General features: G+C 43.7%; 1 protein-coding gene across 1 annotated transcript in view; it reads left to right on the top strand.

Moving 5' to 3' along the window:
* The first annotated feature begins 5,452 nt into the window (after positions 1 to 5,452).
* SLC26A8 (solute carrier family 26 member 8) overlaps positions 5,453 to 19,680 on the top strand; it is a 76,379-nt gene continuing 62,151 nt past the window's right edge. The window contains exons 1-2 of the mRNA XM_056132124.1: positions 5,453 to 5,634; positions 9,903 to 10,042. Coding sequence (XP_055988099.1) covers positions 5,453 to 5,634; positions 9,903 to 10,042 — 322 coding nt within the window. The remainder of the gene's footprint in view (positions 5,635 to 9,902; positions 10,043 to 19,680) is intronic.

Below are 19,680 nucleotides of genomic sequence, written 5' to 3'. Positions count from 1 at the left end.
TATTTGGTATGGGAACCACTCCCACAGTGCTCAGGGCTTCCTCTGTACTCAGGAATCACTCCTGGGATGCTCAGGAGGCCATATGCAGCATTGAGAATTGAACTAGGTCAGCCACATGGAGTGCAGACACCTTACCCCTGGACTATCTCTCCAGCCTCGCTACTTTATTTTAATTCAGTTCAGTTTAGATAGCCAGGAATGGCCAGTGACCACACATCTCTAGTCTATTCCACTGGCACCACTCATCTTCCTAGGTGCACGAGTGAATATCATTTCCTCTGCTCCAAAAAAAAAAAAGGTTTTATTTGGGTGCCAGAGCAGTAGTACTGCAGGGAAGGCACTTGCCTTGCATACTGCCAACCCAGGTTCAACCCCCAGCATCCCATACAATCCCCCAAGCACTGCCAGGAGTGATTTCTGAGTACAGCATCAAGAGTAACCCCTGAGCATCATGGGTATGACACCCCCCAGAATAAAGATTTTGTTTATTTCAAATAGTAGGACTGACTTTATTGATGTTTCTCCAAATGCCTATTTTTAAAGATCTAATGACATGATTAGATTACAAAAATATGGAATTTCAAGCATTTTACTTCACGCCTCTCCCCGCTAATATCTGTGCATGATCGCCACCAAAAGATGCCTCTCCTCCTTCCTCCCACCCCATTTCTTGTTGCTACCATGGTTTCACTGTCACTGTATCACTGTATCACTGTCCTCCCATTGATTTGCAAGAGGGTCCAGTAACATTGTGAGATTTGTTACTATGTTTGGCATATAGAATACATCACCGGTAGCTTGCCAGGCTTTGCCATGTGGGTGAGATACTCTCGGTAGCTTGCTGGACTCTCCGAGAGGGGCAGAGGAATTGAACTCGGGTCAGCCATGTTGGCCGCGTGCAAGGCAAACGCCCTACCCACTGTGCTATCGCTCCAGCCCATGGTTTCACTGAGTCTACTAATTTTGTTGCTATTGTTTCACCATTTTGTTCACTTTTGTTATTCACACTTCACATGTGAGTAAAACCATTCTGTTCCTGTCATTCACATCAACACTTTCCTTCACGTGGCACCATCACTTCTAATTATACCCATTTTGTTCCAATAGGTACTTTTCTCCCTTTTTCTCATTAAAAAAAATAGTGAGGTGGGGCTGGAGCAATAGTACAGCAGGTAAGGCATTTGCCTTGCAAGCAGCCAACTCGGGTTCGATTCCCAGCATCCCATATGGTCCCCCGAGCACTGCCAGTAGTAATTCCTTAGTGCAGAGCCAGGAATAACCTCTGTGCATCACCTGGTGTGACCCAAAAAGAAAAAAAAATAGTGAGGTAAATACTCATTTACCGTATACCTTTTTCACGTACAAAGTAAATTAATGTATTTGAAAGTTCAAATAGGTACTCTTTTTTAAAAGGTAGCAACCATACTCACCTATTGGGTATGTATAACCACAGTTTCTTTGATCCATTATTTTGTTGATTTAGGTTGATCCCAAGTTTTGTCTATTATGATGTTGGGTACAGATATACTTCTGAATTAGTGTTGTGGCATCTTTCAGATAAATGCCTATGAGTGGTATTGCTAAAGCATTTGGAGTTTTCTTTTTTTCATGGAAACTTCGTTCTGTTTTCCAGAGAGGCTGAACCAATTTGCTTTCCTGACTCTCAGTGTACCATATCTCCACATTCTCCCTATATCTCTTGTTTTTAACCTTTTCGATTTTACGCCCTTCTTCTAGGTGCAGAGATAACTCATTTTGATTTTTATATGCATTTCTCTGCTGACCAGACATACTGAACACTTTTGGAAATGCACTCTGACTTATTTGCATTGAAGTAACATTGCATTATAAAAGTGTCAGATGTGTGTGGTTGAAAAGCAACATGAGATCTGTTGCATCAAATCAACCACTAAAAGTCCAGTCCTCTTCTTCACCATACAATTATTCTTCCTTCACCCATTTGTTCTCTCTCCTTCTCTCTTCCCTTTTGGTAATCACTAATGGACAGACACTAAATATCTAAATATTCACATTCAAATCCAACGTGAAAGCCCTCTCTAGGTATAAGTCTCACCCTACTTTTTTTAAACTTAATGTTGACTTTCCTCAGACCTGTTGAATTACTTGAACCTTTTTTACAAGCTCTGTAATTGCTCCTTTTCTCTTCTTGAAATGCTTCATTTTCTCTTCTGTGTCAGTGTAGTTATTTTTCTAAATTGTGAAGTGTTTGTGTTTTTGTTTCCCCAGACCACCTAGTATTATGAAAATATTTGTGGATCACTATTTGAATCACAGGTAAAATAACATCACAGCACACCGCCCCCCACCCTCCAAGTTGAAAACACAGAAAGGTTGAGTGTCTATAGTGGACATTTGTAAAATTGTGAAAATAAAAGCAGATGAACTTGCCAAACTCTAGTCTCAGGGCCTCACTCTTGAAATATTAAGGATGTTGAATGAAGACAAAAAAGAAATATATACTTTCCCTGAATGAACTCATGGGACATAATAAATATCACCAAGGGGTGCAATAGCAGAATGCACAAAATTTCCACTTCACGTGAAATTTGGGGGGCAAGGGGGTAAATTATAATTTGTAGTAAGTGGAGAGGCTATCTTCAAAATAGCTCTCCGGAAAGAGTCCATGCTGGAGCACCTGGATTCACTGATTGAGGCGGCCTGCTTTGCTGTATACCATGGTTTCACTTCCAGTTCTATAAATGTGAATTCTTTGGGGGTGCCTGGATTCGCTTCTAATAGTTCATTTGTTCTCTGTAGCCCATACTTGGTTCTTCCACACTTGGGGTCAGCATCATCTGGGACTTGCTAGAAATGCGCATTCCCAAGTCCCATCTGGGAAGGGGCCTGATTAACCAACAGCTCTAAGATGGGCTGGCAATTTTTTTAAGCAGTCCTAGGGTTTTACTGTTTGTTTTTTAAATTGGTTTGTTTTGGGTTTTGACCACACCCAACCATGCTCAGAGCTTACTCTAAACTCTGCACTCAGGGACTATTCCTTATGGTGTCTGGGAGACCATATGTGTTGGTTGCCAGGGATCAAACTCCTTATCCTCTATCCTATCTCTTCAGCCCCTATAAATTCCATTTATAGAACTGGAAGAAGAAACATAAGCAGTTGAGACCACAATCCATATAGCCCCAGGGCCCCAAGATATTTGAAGGGGGGTTACAGGTGGAAATCACATAAATGGGAGATCATGGCATAAGACTTAGGGGGCCAGCCTGTAGGGTTGGGGACCACAGGAAGGTCAGAAGGCATCCATGATTGAGAAACACTGATTTAGGGAACTAGTCAGCCTCGTTGAACTTCTGGATTCCAGTCCTGATTCCAACTCTTATGAAGAGTTAAGACTTTAAAAGTTCTGACAATTCATTTCTCTCTTTGGAAAATGAGAATCGTGTCATTCTTTCACCTTTATTTAGAATAGTATTTATTATCACCTTGCATTCTTTGTAGGATGGTGTTAAGGATACAGTTGTCCCAAACATGAGAACGTGTAATAAAACTACAATGTCTTAGGCATCTGAAAATTTGAGGTTTTTTTTTTAATGTAGGAGTACTGCTATTTATTCAGCCACTGATTAGCTGATTGAATTGTGCATGAACTCCACCTTACTTTTTTTTCATTTTTTATAATTTTATTTATTGAATCACCATGAGAGCAGTTACAAAGCTTTCGGGTCTAAGTCTCGGTCATACAATGAAACACCCGTATCTTCACCAGTGCCCATTCTCCACCACCAAAAACCCCAGTATACCTCCATCCCACACCCTCCCCCTACCAGTGGGGCAGATGATTTCCACATTACTCTCTCTCTACTTTGAGCACATTCAATATTTTGACACCAGACCCACCATTATTATTTAAGATTTTACCCCAACACTCAGATCTGCTGAAAAGGCAACAGTAGACAATTTGTGTTCTATTGCTGGTTATGAATAACATATGATGTTGCGTGGCTGCAGTAGGGCCATGTGATTTTGAAATTCCGAAATTTTAACACTTAAATCTGGAGGGGTTTCTGCCAAAAGCCACTGGGTTTCGAGATTTGCTCCTGATTCTCTGTGATCATGGCCATTGAGCTGCTTGATCAGGAGCCAGAGAGGCCATTCGTGGGTGATGACTTGGGGTTTCGTTGGGGTGGGGAGGAGAGGCCCGGCTCCACCCCCATCCCGTGAGGCCCAACAAGTTTCATCACTGCGGGCCCAAGCCTGACTGTCCAATGGCCTCTGGAGGATGACGGCCACCGAGCCACCAGAGGGAAGCAGGTGGAGGGACAGCACCCTTTCCCCCCTGGGGTGGCCTGGCGACAGTAACCCAGTATGTGGTCCGGACGCATTTCTACGAAAAACTGCTGGGTTTTGAGATTTGTTTCTGAGTCTCTGGGATCATGGCCGTTAAGCAGCTTGATCAGGGGCCAGAGAGGCCGTTTGTGGGCTATGACTTGGGATCTCAGAGGGATGGGGAGGACAGGCCCGGCTCCCCCCCCCCCCCCCATCCCGTGAGGCCCAAAATGTCTCGTCACTGCGGGCCCAAACCTGACTGTCCAATGGCCTCTGGAGGATGATGGCCACCGAGCCGCCAAGGGGGAGCAGGCAGAGGGACAACACCCTTTCCCCCTGGGGTGGCCTGGCGACAGTAACATACTGTGGGGTTCGGACGCATTTCTACCAAAAGCCACTGGGTTTCGAGATTTGTTTCTGAGTCTCTGGGATCATGGCCGTTAAACAGCTTGATCAGGAGCCAGAGAGGCTGTTCGTGGGCAATGACTTGGGGTCTCGTTGGGGTGGGGAGGACAGGACCGGCTCCACCCCCATTCCGTGAGGCCCTGCGTGTCTCATCACTGGGGGCCAAAACCTGACTGTCCAGTGGCCTCTGAAGGATGGCGGCCACTGAGCTGCCAGGAGGAACAGGCCAAAGCACGAAACCTATTCCCACCTGGGTTTGTCCAGCACCGGTGACCTACTGCAGGGACCAGACGCATTTCTGCCAAAAGCCGTTGGCTTTCAAGATTTATTTCTGAGTCTCTGGGATCATGGCCTTTAAGCAGTTCAATCAGGAACCAGAGAGGACATGCCTCCAGTTATATAGCTGAGCCGGAGGTGGTTTGTGGGTGTGTTTCCCATATACCTAACTTTTGGCCGTTTACTTTCTTGGTAAACTTTGCCCCAAGTTTTTGGGGTCTTGCCAAAGGCACAGCAGCAATTTTGGGGTATCTGGAAGTCTGAAGGCACCATCAGGCTGCTGATGTACTCGCCTCACAGGTACAGATAGACCTGCTGGCGGCACCATACCCCCAGAAAATTTGAGTTTTACAAAAACAACAACAACAACAACAACAACAACAACAAAACCCAACAGCAATAACAACAACAAAAACACTCTTTTAAGGATCTAAGTGTTTTTCATCTCTTTTTCTTCCTTCAGAAATGATGCAAGAGAGAAGTACCTCGCGTTACAGCTCTAAATACGGGCTAAATCCATACTCATATGATGTTAAGCGAGCTGTATACAATGAGGAAAAGTTCCAGCAGGAACACAGAGGGAGGCTCAGTTCCACTGGGAATGTGGACATTGACATCACTACTGTCAGACACCACGTCCAGTGCAGGTACATGTGTGCGGCCCTTCTGCTGCTGTGTAGCTCAGCCATGCCCAAACCCACCTCAGTCCTCTGAATTCCTGTCATCAGATTCTGTAGATTACTGGAGAGGTAATAGCTGTAATTACCTTTTATTTGATTTGGAGGGGGTGAGGGTTACCCTGGGTGGGGTGTCAGGGATCAGGCACTTGTGAAGGGGTCTGGAGTATTGTGTAACCAAGGTTTGTGCTCTACTACTGAACCACATCCCATGTCCTTGCTCTTCATCTTCTCTCTCTCTCTCTCTCTCTCTCTCTCTCTCTCTCTCTCTCTCTGGTTGGGTTTCAGTTCTACAGTGTTCCAACACTCATTACTCCAGCAGTGTATGTTTTCCACCACCAATGTCTTCCTCCCGCTATCCCATCCCCCCATCCTGCCTCTATGACAGGCACTTTTCTTCTCTCTCTCTCTCTCTCTCTCTCTCTCTCTCTCTCTCTCTCTCTCTCTCTCCCTCCCTCCACCCCCCGCTTCGGGCATTATGGTTTGCAGTACAGATACTGAGAGGTTATCATGTTTGTTGTTTTCACCTACTTTCAGCATGCAGTTCTTATCCACAGTGATCATTTCCAACTCTCATTTTCATAGTGGTTCCTTCTCTGTCCCAACTTCCTTCTCCCCCAGCACCTGAGGCAGGCTTCCAACCATAGACCAGCTCTCCTGCCCCGTGTTTCTACTGTCTTTGGGTATTGGTCTCATACTATGGGGTTTTTTTCCCCTATGTCCCACAAATGAGTGCAACCATTCTTTGCCTGTCCCTCTCTTCTGACTCATTTCACTCAGCATCATATTCTTCATGTCCATCCATTTAGAAGTGAATTTCATGACTTCATTTTTCCTGTGGCTGCATAGTATTTCATTGTGTAGATGTACCGTAGTTTCTTTAGCCATCTGTTCTCAGGCACTCTTATTCACTTCTTTATTTTATTTAGACACCATCATATGCATCGTGACTTGCAATAGATTTTCAAACATATTATGGTCCCACCTCTGTTCCCACCACTCTGCATCCTCAACCTCTACCTCTGACCCCAGATTCCCTCCCCTCCCTCAATCTGACTCATTGGCTGCTGAATTTTTAAGTTTAACCATTGTACTTTAGGCTCCATGGTCCCAGCACTGTTGGATCTAGTGATTTATATCTATCCAGATAGTTTGTCTCTACACCTTAGAGGAGTCCATGGCCCCTGACTCTCGACCCTATGTTATGCCTCTTCTTGCTTCACCTCCTCTATTTCTGTCCTTCCTTGGCATTTTTATTTCTAAAATCTAGAGTAAGTCATGGTACCTTTCTGATTGTGAACTTTCTGTGCATGAAGACCTTCCATGCAGCCAACGTAACATCTAGGAATAATCTTGAATGAAGACAGTATTTGATTCATCACCCTAACTGGTCTCCCAACAACAACAACAACAACAACAAAAATAAAACAGCAAACTTTGTGGACAAGTAAAAGGCTGCAGGAGGGCCTCACAGCTATTCTCTGGTGCTATATTCAGTGTCTCCAACATGCACCTTCCCTTCTGATACTCACTCTTCCCGTGCAGGTCCTGTAGCTCCAAACCCCTTAATCTGCCTGTGGTTAGCCTATCTCTTAGCCATCTGGTAAATTGGAGGAATTTATGTTTAGAACATTTTGTTGTTTTCTGTTTTTAGAAACCACACCTGGTAATGCATAGGACTTACTCCTGTGCTCAAGAATCATTCTTGGCAGAGCTAGGGGGACCATATATAGTGCCGGGGATTATATCCAGGTCAGCCACGTGCAAAACATATGGATAGTACCTGCCGAACACCTCAGAACATTTTATTTTTTAAAATCAAAAACCTTTGGGGGTCAGGGTGATAGTACAGCGGGTAGAATACATGCCTTGCATGCTGCCATTCTACATTCAGTCCCAGGCACCACGTTTGGTCCCCTGAGTCCTGCCAGGAGTGTCACTGAGCACACAGTCAGGAGAAGGAACTGAGCTCAGTCAGGTGGGGCCTTATTATGCCTGTGAGAGGGGAAAATAACACCATTGCCTCATAAGGCCACGTTGAGGATTTGAAGAGAAGTTGTAGATCACTAGCAAATAGCAAACACTACATACTAGTGAGCCTTGGGGGGCAGGGGCAGGGAGGAGAAAGGAAAAAAGAAACCAACTTTGAAATCCATCTCTTTCCTTTCCACATAAGACCTCGCCTCTTTGACCATTCTCTCCCTGTTAGGCAGCAACGCCAACACTTTTCTTTCCAAAATCTTGTCGTGCCTTTGTCCAGCCTGGTACTTTCCTCTTATGCAGATGCCTTAACTGCAATCAGGATTCATAATCAAATGCTTAAAACATCTCCCTATCAGTTTTGATTTCTGTTCCTCGCACTTCCTCCTTGAAGCTTTTCAATCTTGGACCACCAGCATTTCATGCTCCTTTTTTGGGGGGGAGGGGGGTTGCTGCAAAAGAGCTTGGGTGACTCTGCCACAGAGGGGAGAGTGAACAGGACCCAGTGAAGGAACAGGAATAGGCTCTACTCTCCCTGTTCAGGGCCACAGTTGGAGAGAGCACACTTGGTGCACTGCCTAATCTCTCAAACTCTTCTGCAAAGAGCAATGCCATGCTCCTTCCAAATTGGGGCTTTGTTCTCACTCCAGCCTGGAGAGAACAGAGCAGTCTACAGGAACTGTGGCAGCAGTGGAATGCCACAGAATCCTAAACACGGATGCGGAAGTCTTGGTTCCTTGTTCCAGTTCTATCCACAGTGCTCCTGTGACTTAAGCTTGTTTGGGTCCTGGTGTTACCTTGAGGACAGCCAGACTGTGAAAATCTAGCAGAAGAGAGAGAAACAAAAACCTCTTTTCTAAGAGTACATTTCCCATCCCCCCACCCCGGCCTCCTGCCCCCAGATGCTTAAGTTCTCTCCTTGTTCTGGCCCAAGCCCAGTTTACCAGCCCCAGCATACATGTGAAAGATCCTTGCACTATTGGCTTTCAACCTGTACTAAAATATAGCAAGCAAAAGGTGATTTAAAACCAAAATTCATCTTCCCAGTGGATGGATGGTGAGTCTGCTCATTTGATAGAGAGCTTAGAGCAATTCTCAAGCTCAGAAACATCACCACCTGGAACCAGAGATTATTGCTCATAAAGCTGTTCTGTGGATTATAAGATGGTTAGTGACATTTCTGGCCTTTCTCCACCAGGTGTCTGTTGTGATGATCTTAAATATCTCCAGGCTTAACAAGTGTCCCCTGGGAAGTCAAAATGCTTTCTGGTGGTTTCAGATAACCGTTTTCAGATAACAAACAAAGCCTTGTCATACTGCTTTTTCTATACACAGTTTACTCCTCAGCACCATGACTCCACAGTATTTGTGTTAGACTAAATCTTACATATTACAGGTTCCTCTCAGAGAGCCCAGCAAGCTACCGAAAGTATCTCGCCTGCACGGCAAAGCCTGGCAAGCTACCCGTGACGTATTCGATATGCCAAACACAGGAACAAGTCTCACAATGTTACTGGGCCCGCTGGAGCAAGTCAGTGAACAACGGGAGGACAGTGACAGTAATACAGGTTAAAGCCACATACAAGTAATAGTTGGGAAAAAATTTTAGCATATGGGATCATATGAATGTGTCCCCGGCTCCTGTATCTGCCAAGATCATATCTCAGCAAGAGAAAGCAATGCTTGCTTATTTTTCCCACCTGAGACATTGGAAGGGTTCATTCTTTCCAAACATGCTGTATATACAAGCCTAATTTGTCTACTGGACTTAAAGGGTTAGTTCTTATCTATCTGTGGTGCTGTGTTCCCAGCAGGAGGTAGGGGACATGGGCAATGCCTGGAGAAAACTTTGGTTCTCACAACTGATGGAATGATGCTGTTGGCAACTTATGAATAAAGACCAAGTGTGGGACTGGAGCAATAGTACAGCGGGTAGGGCATTTGCCCCGTGTTCGATTCCCAGCATCCCATATAGTCCCCCGAGCACTGGCAGGAGTAATTCCTAAGTGCAAAGCCAGGAGTAACCCCTGTGCATAGCCGGGTGTGACCAAAAAAAACAAAAAAAAATTTTTTTTAATTAAAATTAAAAAATAAAGACCAGGTGCACAAGACAACACTATGGCAAAGAATTTTCGAGTTGAAATGGCCACAACAAATTACAGATAACAAATTGCTCTATGGTGAGCTGCACTTTTACTTGGCTATGTGGGCTTTTACCTGGGCGAAACTAATCAATTCTCTGTTCTTCTTTCTCACAGTTGCTCGTGGCACAGATTCCAAAAATGCATACTTACGTTCTTTCCCAGCCTAGAGTGGGTGTGTTTTTACCAATTCAAGGAGTGGTTTCTTGGAGACATAATTGCTGGCATAAATGTTGGCATTGTGCAAATTCCCCAAGGTAAGGAAGCTAGATATAAAGCCTTTTTGCCCACAAACAATATTTTAGACCTTGTCCACTCACTGGATATGAGGAAATGGTTTCTTGTGTTAAATGACTAGGGGGAAAAAGTGAATTCCATTCATGTTGTGACTATTTATTTTATTGCCTGCCAGACATCTAACTCATCCGGGGTGGATCCAAATGACTCAGTGATAGTTATAGACAAGTGAATTAGTTATGTACACTGCTTATAGTTTATATATATATATGTGATGGATGAAAAACTCAGCATCTGGTCTCTCCAGTCAGTTAGGCACAACTAACTCTTCAGGGGCTACTCATTGGTTTTCCAAGTCACAGGTCACACTGAAGTGACAGCTCCCACATCTTCTGAGTGTGGGAGCTATTGTGAGTGTTAGAAGTCTCATTTTCCAGATAGGAGCCAGCATCTCTTATAATTTCCTAAATTGCTGTTTCCAGTTGCCTTGCATGTGGCCAAGCTGGGTTCGATTCCTCCACCCCTCTCGGAGAGCCAGGCAAGCTACTGAGAGTATCTCTACTGTACAGCAAAGCCTGGCAAGCTCCCTGTGACATATTCGATATGCCAAAAACAGTAACAAGTGTCACAATGGAGATGTTACTGGTGCCCACGTGAGCAAATCGAACAATGAGTGCTACAGTGCTATTTCCAGAGTCCTATAAGGCAGAGTTTCAAGAGTCACTGAAATCAGATAAGACCAAAGCTAGAACTTCCCACTTGGGTATTATCATATTCCCAACCCAGACAGAGGACACTAATCAGACTTGGGAACTTTTTTTTTTTTGTTGCAGGGGAGAGGGGGCGCACACCCGGCAGTACCCATGAGCTCCTCCTGGCTCTGTGACCAAAGATCACTCCTTACTGTGCTGGGGGGTGGGGTGGGGGGGACTTTGTGGGGCCAGGGATGAAATCAGGGTCAGCTGCATGGAAAGCAAACACCTTAATTACTCTGGCCCCAGTCAGGCTCGTATTTGACCAATGTTGGCAAAACAGGTGGCAGTGCAGTTACCAGGCTTCCAGAGAAACAGCTAGAAAATTACCTCAAGACCTGATTTTTCTCCACAGAAAAAAAGAAGTTTTATCAACTCTTTCCTCAGAGGAGTTCACAAAGTCCCTTTAGAGTCTTTGAACACCTACATTTCCCTACTTTTCTGCACCCTAGCAGGCAAGGTTGAAGTTTGTGATTGTACGCGTAGACAAAGCTGAGAAAAGGCAAAAGGACTTGTGGTATCTGAAACCCGACTCTGGCTCAAGGCTGTGTGTGAGTCAGAGAAAAAGAGTGGCTCTTTAAAATTCATTCAGGGGCTGGAGCCTGGAGTGGGGCAGCCGGGGCTCTACCCCCACCCCCGTGGGCTCCCCCAAACTGCTCCACCAAGAGCATTAGTCCCTCTCAGTCGGGGCACCACCCGACCTCTGAGCTTGGGAACGATAGCACAGCGGTAGGTGGTTTGCTTTGCATGCAGCTGGCCTGGCCAGCCGAGCTAGGTTCAATTCCTCCGCCCCTCTCAGAGAGCCTGGCAAGCTACCAAGAGTATCCAGCCCACACGGCAAAGCCTGTGCAAAGCCTGGCAAGCTACCCGTGGCGTATTCTATATGCCAAACACAGTTACAAGTCTCAAAATGGAGACGTTACTGGGCCTGCTCGAGCAAATCAATGAACAACGGGAGGACAATGACAGTGACAGGGGCAGGAGCGATAGCACAGCAGGGAGGGGGAGATCCAGTGGGTCCAGATGGGGGTATCTTCCCACTGTGTAAAGGAGAGTCTCTCAGCTCCAAGGAAAAAGGACAAATGTGTCCAGAGCTCTATGTGACTGCATTGCTCTTGTTTTCTTAGTGTTAATTCTAGCAGTTGGCGACATAAATAAGAGTCCAGCAAAAACTCCTATAAACAATAAACAGTTATAGTAATGTAACAGGTTACAAAATCAATACACAGAAATCTGCTGCATTTATTTATGTTAAGGGAGCAAAAGAGTAAATTTGCTTTGTTTTGTTTTGGAGTCACACCCTACCATGCTCAGGGGTTACTTCTGGCTCTGCACTCTCCTGAGGTGCTGGGGGGACTATGGGATGCCAGGGATCAAATCTGGGTCAACTGTGTGCCAGTACCGGAGCTGCTGTACTATCTCTCCAGCCCCAAGAGAAAGAATTTTTTTTAATTATCCTAGTTACCATCATGTAAAAAAATGACAACTCAGGTATCTGTGGATCAACTTAACAAAGAGGTGAAAGATTTTTTTTTTTTTAGTGAGAACTATAAATTACTATGGAAAGAAGTTAAAAAAAAACAAGAGTGGAAACATATCCCTTATTCATGGATTGCAAGGATCGACATCATTAATTTGTCGTAATGATGTTTGTCATTAATAAAATCATTAATGACTGTCTTACTCAGAAATTTAAAGAATTCAAAGCAATCTCCATCAAATTTTCATAGCAGTCTTCAAGAACATAGAACAGATAGACGTAAAATTCATATGGAACAATAAAACTCCCAGAAGAGTCGAAGCAATTCTGAGGGAAAAGATGAAAGGCATTACCTTCCCAAACTTTGAACTATACTAGAAAGCTATACTAATAAAAAATAGCATAGTACTGGAATGAAGATAGATTAATGAACTAGAACTGAGAGTCTAGAAGTAAACCTTCAGATGTCTGGACATTTAGTTTATGGAAAAGGCACTAGGTTCATAAAGCAGAGCAAGGAAAATCTCTTTAATCAGTGGTGCTGGAAAAACTGGTTAGCCTCATGCAAAAAAAGAAAAGAAACTAAATCCCTATCTCACGCTGTACCTAAAAGTTAATTCAAAATAAACCATAGCTAAAAGATATTGAGGAAAACATAGCAGAACTCTCTACAATATTGACTTTGGAGGAGTTTTCAATGAGATTTGAGAAAATAAAAGCAGAAATAAGCAGATGGAACTACATCAATTACTAAAAAACTTCCACCACGACCACCCTGTTGTTCGTCGATTGCCTCGAGTAGGTGCCAGTAACGTCTTCTTCGTCCTAGCCCTGAGATTTTTTTTTTTAAAGTGCCATATTCAAGGCTTTTTCAGGGTTAGGAGAATGAGACCCATCATTGTTACTGGTATTTGGCATATTGGGTATACCACGGGGAGTTTGCCAAACTCTGCCGTGTGGGTAGGTTACATTTGGTAGCCTGCCAGTTTGTCCAAAGTAGGAATGAGATGATAAGATGATAAGCTTCCGGGAGCTGAGTGTGATAATCTCTGGATCCTGGCCGTTGTTGGAGTTACATGGCAGTTGGTGGGTGTAACTGTCTAGTTACTGGCAGGTCCAGTCCCAAACCATGCAGGCTTGGAGATCTCAGCCCCGGGTCCCACACACCTGGGTTCCTCTGCCAGTTCTTTTATGCGTGAGGCTCATCCAAGTGTGTGGAGAGTGGTCCCAGCATGGCCTTGGCTGGGGCTCGGAGGTCTTCAGCTGTTGGGCCCTGGTGGAGACAGTCAGGCACAGGGTAGGAGACTCTGCCTTGTTCTCTCCCGGGAGCTGAGTGTGATAATCTCTGGATCCTGGTCGTTGTTGGAGTTACACGGCAGTTGGTGGTGTAACTGTCTAGTTAATGGCAGGTCCAGTCCCAAACCGTGCAGGCTTGGAGATCTCAGTCCCGGGTCCCCCACACCTGGGACTACAAAAAACTTCAGTACTACAAAATAAATGAGGTCTAAATAAAATAACACCTTACTGATTAGGGAGAAAACATTTTCCCATGATACACAGGGCAAAGGGCTCATATCCAAGAAACAAAGAGCACTTGTTTACAAAGCTTAACAAACAAAACAAAAATGGAAAAGTCAGGATATAAGCTTAAAGACACTTCTCTTAAAGATGGCATGAAGATCCAATGACAGATGAATGGATTATGAAGATGTAGTATTTATGCACAGCAGAATACTATGCAGCTGCAAGAAATTATAAAAATCATGTAATTTGCTGCAACTTGGATGGAACTGGAAGATATAACGTTGAATGCAGTAAGCTAGAAGAAGAAAGACAACAGGATGATCTCACTTATTGTGGAATATAGAAAAGTGGATGAGTGGATGATGAAATATCTTGTAGTAAAGGGGGATGCTTAGACTATCCTTTTTTTTTTTGTTTAGATCATCCTTGACCCCAGTTTAGAGAGGACATAGACAGAGAAGAAAAGAAAATCAAAGTGGGGAAGAAAATAACAAGATATGGATTAGTAGGCATCAGGGCTTCAGTTATACCATTGATATGAGTGAGGGATATAGCCTTATATCCAAAACACCGATTGAACAGAACTGAAAACGTTAGACCTAAGTGACAACCACTGAAACTTCGTAATGTGCCTGTAAAATTCACGGATTGGGGTGGAGTAAGGGTTGGATGGGGAGGAAATCTGGGAACACTAGTGGAAGGAAGTTGACACTGGTGGAGAGATTGGTTGAATTATGGAATAGCTAAAGTGAAATCATCAGTAACTTTGTAAATCGTGGCTCTTTTTTAAATTTATTTATTTTTTTTTATTAGTGAGACATCATGAGGTACAGTTGCAGTCTTATAAATTTTTGTGCTTGGGTTTCAATTACACAATGATCAAATACCCATCCCTCCACCAGTGCCCATTTCCCACCACCATGGATCCCAGTATCCCTCCCACCCTCCATCCCCCCCATCCCACCCTGCCTCTGTGGCAGGGCATTCCCTTTTGTTCTCTCTCTCTTATTGGGTGTTGTGGTTTGCAAAAGAGGCAATGGGTGACAATCATGTTTGGTCTATAGTCTACTTTCAGCATGCTTCTCCCATCCTGGGAGGATCCTCCCAGCACCTTTATTTGGTGTTCCCTTCTCTGAGCTCCCTTTCCCCCTAGCATGTGTGGTTGGCCTCCAAGCCATGGAGTAAAATTCCTGGTACTAATCTCGGCCATTCTTGGGTGTTAGTCTCCTATTTTGTTACTTTATGTTCCCCAGATGAATGCAATCTTTCTATGTCTATCCCTTTCTTTCTGAGTCATTTTGTTTAACAAGATACTTTCCATGTAGTACCACTTGCATGTAAATTTCATGACTTCATCTTTTCTAACAGCTACATAGTACTCCATTGTGTAAATGTACCAAAGTTTCTTTAACCAGTCATCTGTTCTCGAGCACTCAGGTTTTTTCCAGATTCTGGCTATTGTAAAGAGTGCTGCAATGAACAAACAATTGCAGATGTCACTTAGACTATACTTTTGTGCCTTTTTGGGATATATTCCCAGGAGTGGTATTGCTGTATCAAATGGGAGCTCAATTTCTAGTTTTTTGAGAATCGTCCATACTGTTTTCCAAAAGGGTTGGACCAGCCAGCATTCCCACCAGCAGTGAAGGAGGGTCCCTTTCTCGCCACATTCGCGCCAGCACCGGTTGCTTTTGTTCTTGTGGATATGGGCCAGTCTCTGAGGTGTGAAATGATATCTCATTGTGGTTTTAAATCATGGCTCTTTAATTGCACTGTAGTACTGTCCTCCTGTTGTTCATCGATTTGCTTGAGAGGGCAACAGTAACATCTCACAACAAATTGTGAGACTTGTTACTGTTTTTGGCATATCGAATACGCCACGGGTAGCTTGTCAGGCTCTGCCGTATGGTCAAGATACTCTCCGTAGCTTGCCGGGCTCTCCAAGAGGGGCGGAAGAATCAAACCAGGGTTGGCCATGTGCAAGCAAACCCCTACCCACTGTGCTATCGTTCCAGCCCATTTTATTTTATTCTATTTTTAATTTTTATTAGTGAAATACCATGAGGTACAGTTGTTGACTTACAATGATCGAGTACCCATCCCTCCACCAGTGCCATTTTCCACCACCACTGATCCCAGTATCCCTCCCACCCCCCCATCTCCTCATCCCACCCTGCCTCTGTGGCAGGGCATTTCCTTTTGTTCTCTCTCTCCTTTTGGGTGCGGTGGTTAGCAAAAAAGGCATTGAGTGGCAATCATGTTTGGTCTATAGTCTACCTTCAGCATGCATCTCCCATCCTGGGAGGATCCTCCCAACACCCTTTATTTGGTGCTCTCTTCTCTATCTGAGCTGCCTTTTCTCCTAGCATGTGTGGCTGGCCATGGAAAAAACCTCCTGGTACTTATCTCAGCTATTCTTGGGTGTTAGTCTCCTATTTTGTTACATTATGTTCCCCAGATGAATGCAATATTTCTATGTCTGACCCTTTCTTTCTGACTCATTTTGCTTAGCATGATACTTGCCATGTAGTACCACTTGTATGTAAAATTTCATGACTTCATCTTTTCTAACAGCTACATAGTACTCCATTGTGTAGATGTACCAAAGTTTCTTTAACCAGTCATCTGTTCTCGGGCACTCAGGTTTTTTCCAGATTCTGGCAATTGTAAACAGTGCTGCAATGAACAAACAAGTGTAGATGTCACTTCGACTATACTTTTTTGCCTCTCTGGGACATATTCCCACGAGTGGTTTTGCTGGGTTAAATGGGAGCTCAATTTCTAATTTTTTTAAAAATTTTTATTAGTGAGACACCAAGAGGTACAGTTGTAGACTTAAAATTTTTGTGCTTGTGTTTCAATTATACAATGATCAAGTACCCATCCCTCCACCAGTGCCCATTTTCCACCACCACGGATCCCAGTATCCCTCCCACTCCCCATCCCCTCCATCCCCCCTCCCCCCTTCCCACCCTGCCTCTGTGGCAGGGCATTCCCTTTTGTTCTCTCTTTCTTTTTGGGTGTTGTGGTTTGCAAAAGAGGCATTGAGTGGCAATCATGTTTGGTCTATAGTCTACTTTCAGCATGCTTCTCCCATCCTGGGAGGATCCTCCCAACACCCTTTATTTGGTGCTCCCTTCTCTATCTGAGCTGCCTTTTTTTTTTTTGTTTTTGAGAATCGTCCATACTGTTTTCCAAAAGGGCAGAACCATTCGGCATTCCCATCAGCAATTTCTCGCCACATCCGCGCCAACACTGGTTGCTTTTGTTCTTTTGGATGTGGGCCAGTCTCTGTGGTGTGAAATGATATCTCATTGTTGTTTTGATCTGCATCTCCCTGATGATTAATGATGTAGAGCATTTTCTCATGTGCCTTTTAGCCATTCGGATTTCTTCTTTGAGAAAATTTCTGTTTCGTCACCCCATTTTTTGATGGAGTTGGATGTTTTCTTCCTGTAGAGTTCAACCAGTACTTTGTATATCTTTGATATCAAACCCTTGTCGAATGTGCATTGGCTGAATAGCCTTTCCCATTCTGTAGACTGTCTTTGATTTTTGTCACTGTTTGTTTGGAGGTAGAGAAGCTTCTTAGTTTAAGATAGTCCCATTTGTCTATCTCTGTCTTTACTTGCGTGGCCAGTGGCATGACATCTTTGAAGATACCATTAGCTTCAATGTTATGGAGGGTTTTGCCAACTTTGTCTTCAGTGTGCCTTATGGATTCTGGTGTGATGTTGAGGTCTTTAATTCATTTTGATCTTACTTTTGTATGTGGTGTTAGGCAGAGATATGAGCCCATTTTTTTGCATGTAGCCATCCAGTTTTGTGAGCACAATTTATTAAAGAGGCTTTCCTTGCTCCACTTCACATTTCTTGCTCCCTTATCAAAGATTAGATAATCATATGTTTGGGAGGAGATGTCAGTATATTCAACCCTGTTCTATTGGTCTGAAGCTCTGCCTTTGTTCTAGTACCATGCTTTTTTAATTATTACTGCTTTGCAGTAGAGTTTGAAGTTAGGGAGGTTGATTCCTCCCACTTTCTTTTTCCCAAGAATTGCTTTAGCTATTCACGGAGGCTTATTTTTCCATATCAATTTCAGGAGTGTTTGCTCCATTTTTTGAAGAATGTCATGGGTATTGTTACAGGGATCACATTGAATTTGTACAGTGCTTTGGGAAGTATTGCCATTTTGACAATGTTAATTCTCTGGATCCATGAGCAGGGGTTATCTTTCCATTTTCTCGTGTCCTCTTTTATTTCTTGAAGTAGAGTTTTTTAGTTTTCTTTGTACAGGTCCTTTACTTCCTTAGTTAAGCTAATTCCTAGGTAGTTTATTTTCTGGGGCACAATTGTGAACGGGATTTTTTGTTTTGCATGTCACTTTCTTCTCTCTCACTATTTGCGTATAGGAAAGCCATGGACTTTTGGATATTGATTTTATAGCCTGCAACTCTACTATACAAGTCTATTGTTTCTTTGAGTTTCTTGGTAGAGGTTTTAGGGTTCTCTAAGTATAGTATTGTATCATCTGTGAATAGTGAGAGCTTGATTTCTTCCTTCCCTACCTGGATGCCCTTAACATTCTTTTTCTTGCCTAATCGCTATTGCAAGTACTTCCAGTACTATATTGAACATCAGTGGAGAGAGTGGGCATCCTTGTCTCGTCCCTGATCTTAGGGGGAAGGCTCTCAGTTTTACCCATTGAGGATGATGCTTGCTGTAGGATTGTGGTAGATGGCTTTAGCTATATTAAGGAAAGGCCCCTCTATACCCATTTTGGCGAGGATTTTCATCATAAACTGGTGTTGGATCTTGTCAAATGCTTTCTCTGCATCTATTGATATGATCATATGGTTTTTATCTTTTCTTTTGTTGATATGATGGATTATGTTGATTGATTTCCGAATGTTACATCATCCTTGCATCCCCAGGATGAATCCCACTTGGTCATGGTGTATGATCTTTTTGATGAGTCATTGAATTCTATTTGCCAGTATTTTGTTGAGAATCTTTTCATCTGTGCTCATCAGTCCAGCCCATTTTAAAAGAAGAAACAACAACTTTTTAAAAAATGACATGAAGATGGCCTACAGGTAGTACAATGGGTAGGGTGTTTACCTTGCACATGGCAGACTCAGGTTCAATCTCCAGCATCCCTTATGGTCCCTCAATACCGCCAGGAGTAATTCCTGAATGGAGAGCCAGGAGTAACCCCTGATCATTACTAGGTATGACACCCCCCCCCAAATAACAAGCAAAAAGATGTCAAACAGGCACGTGAAAAATTGTTCATCATCACTGGTTATTGTGGAAATGCAAATCAAAACAATAATAAACTACTATCTCATACCATTCAGATTGTTTCCAATCAGAAAGCTTGGAAACAGGAAGCGCTTTCAGGGAAGTGGTGAACAGACTGATGCAACATGGATGGAATTGAAGCAAGTCATGAACTGTCAAAAGGAAGCATATTGGATGATCTCGCTCATATGTAGAGTATAAAGAAATAAATAGAACATGGGATTAGAGAAAATCCCCAGCGGAAACAGGACCCAACAGACACAAACCCAGGAGAACTGTGATTGAAGGAAGGGAGAGGGTGGGGGTGGGGGAAGAAGAGACTTCGGGATGATGGAGGGGGGAAAATCTGAACACTGTGCTGGTGTAGTAGCATTGCAGAGAGAAAACAATAATATGATAGGATTATAAGCCATGAAATCTCAATAAAAATAGATGATAATGAGCTGAGTGCATTCTTTGCATGGTTTAATTTCTGGTAGAACATGATCTCCTGAGCTTCCCTGTGCAGCCGTAAGTCAACTGCATGCAAGGCAAATGCCCTACCCTGTTGGATAACATTGGGTTGTCCTTGCTCCTCCTGCAGGGAGCTTAGGTTTAT

The sequence above is a fragment of the Sorex fumeus genome, unplaced genomic scaffold, assembly GCF_029834395.1.
Source record: "Sorex fumeus unplaced genomic scaffold, SorFum_2.1 ptg000094l, whole genome shotgun sequence".
Taxonomy (NCBI): Eukaryota; Metazoa; Chordata; class Mammalia; order Eulipotyphla; family Soricidae; genus Sorex; species Sorex fumeus.
This window is presented reverse-complemented; position numbering and strand designations above follow the sequence as displayed.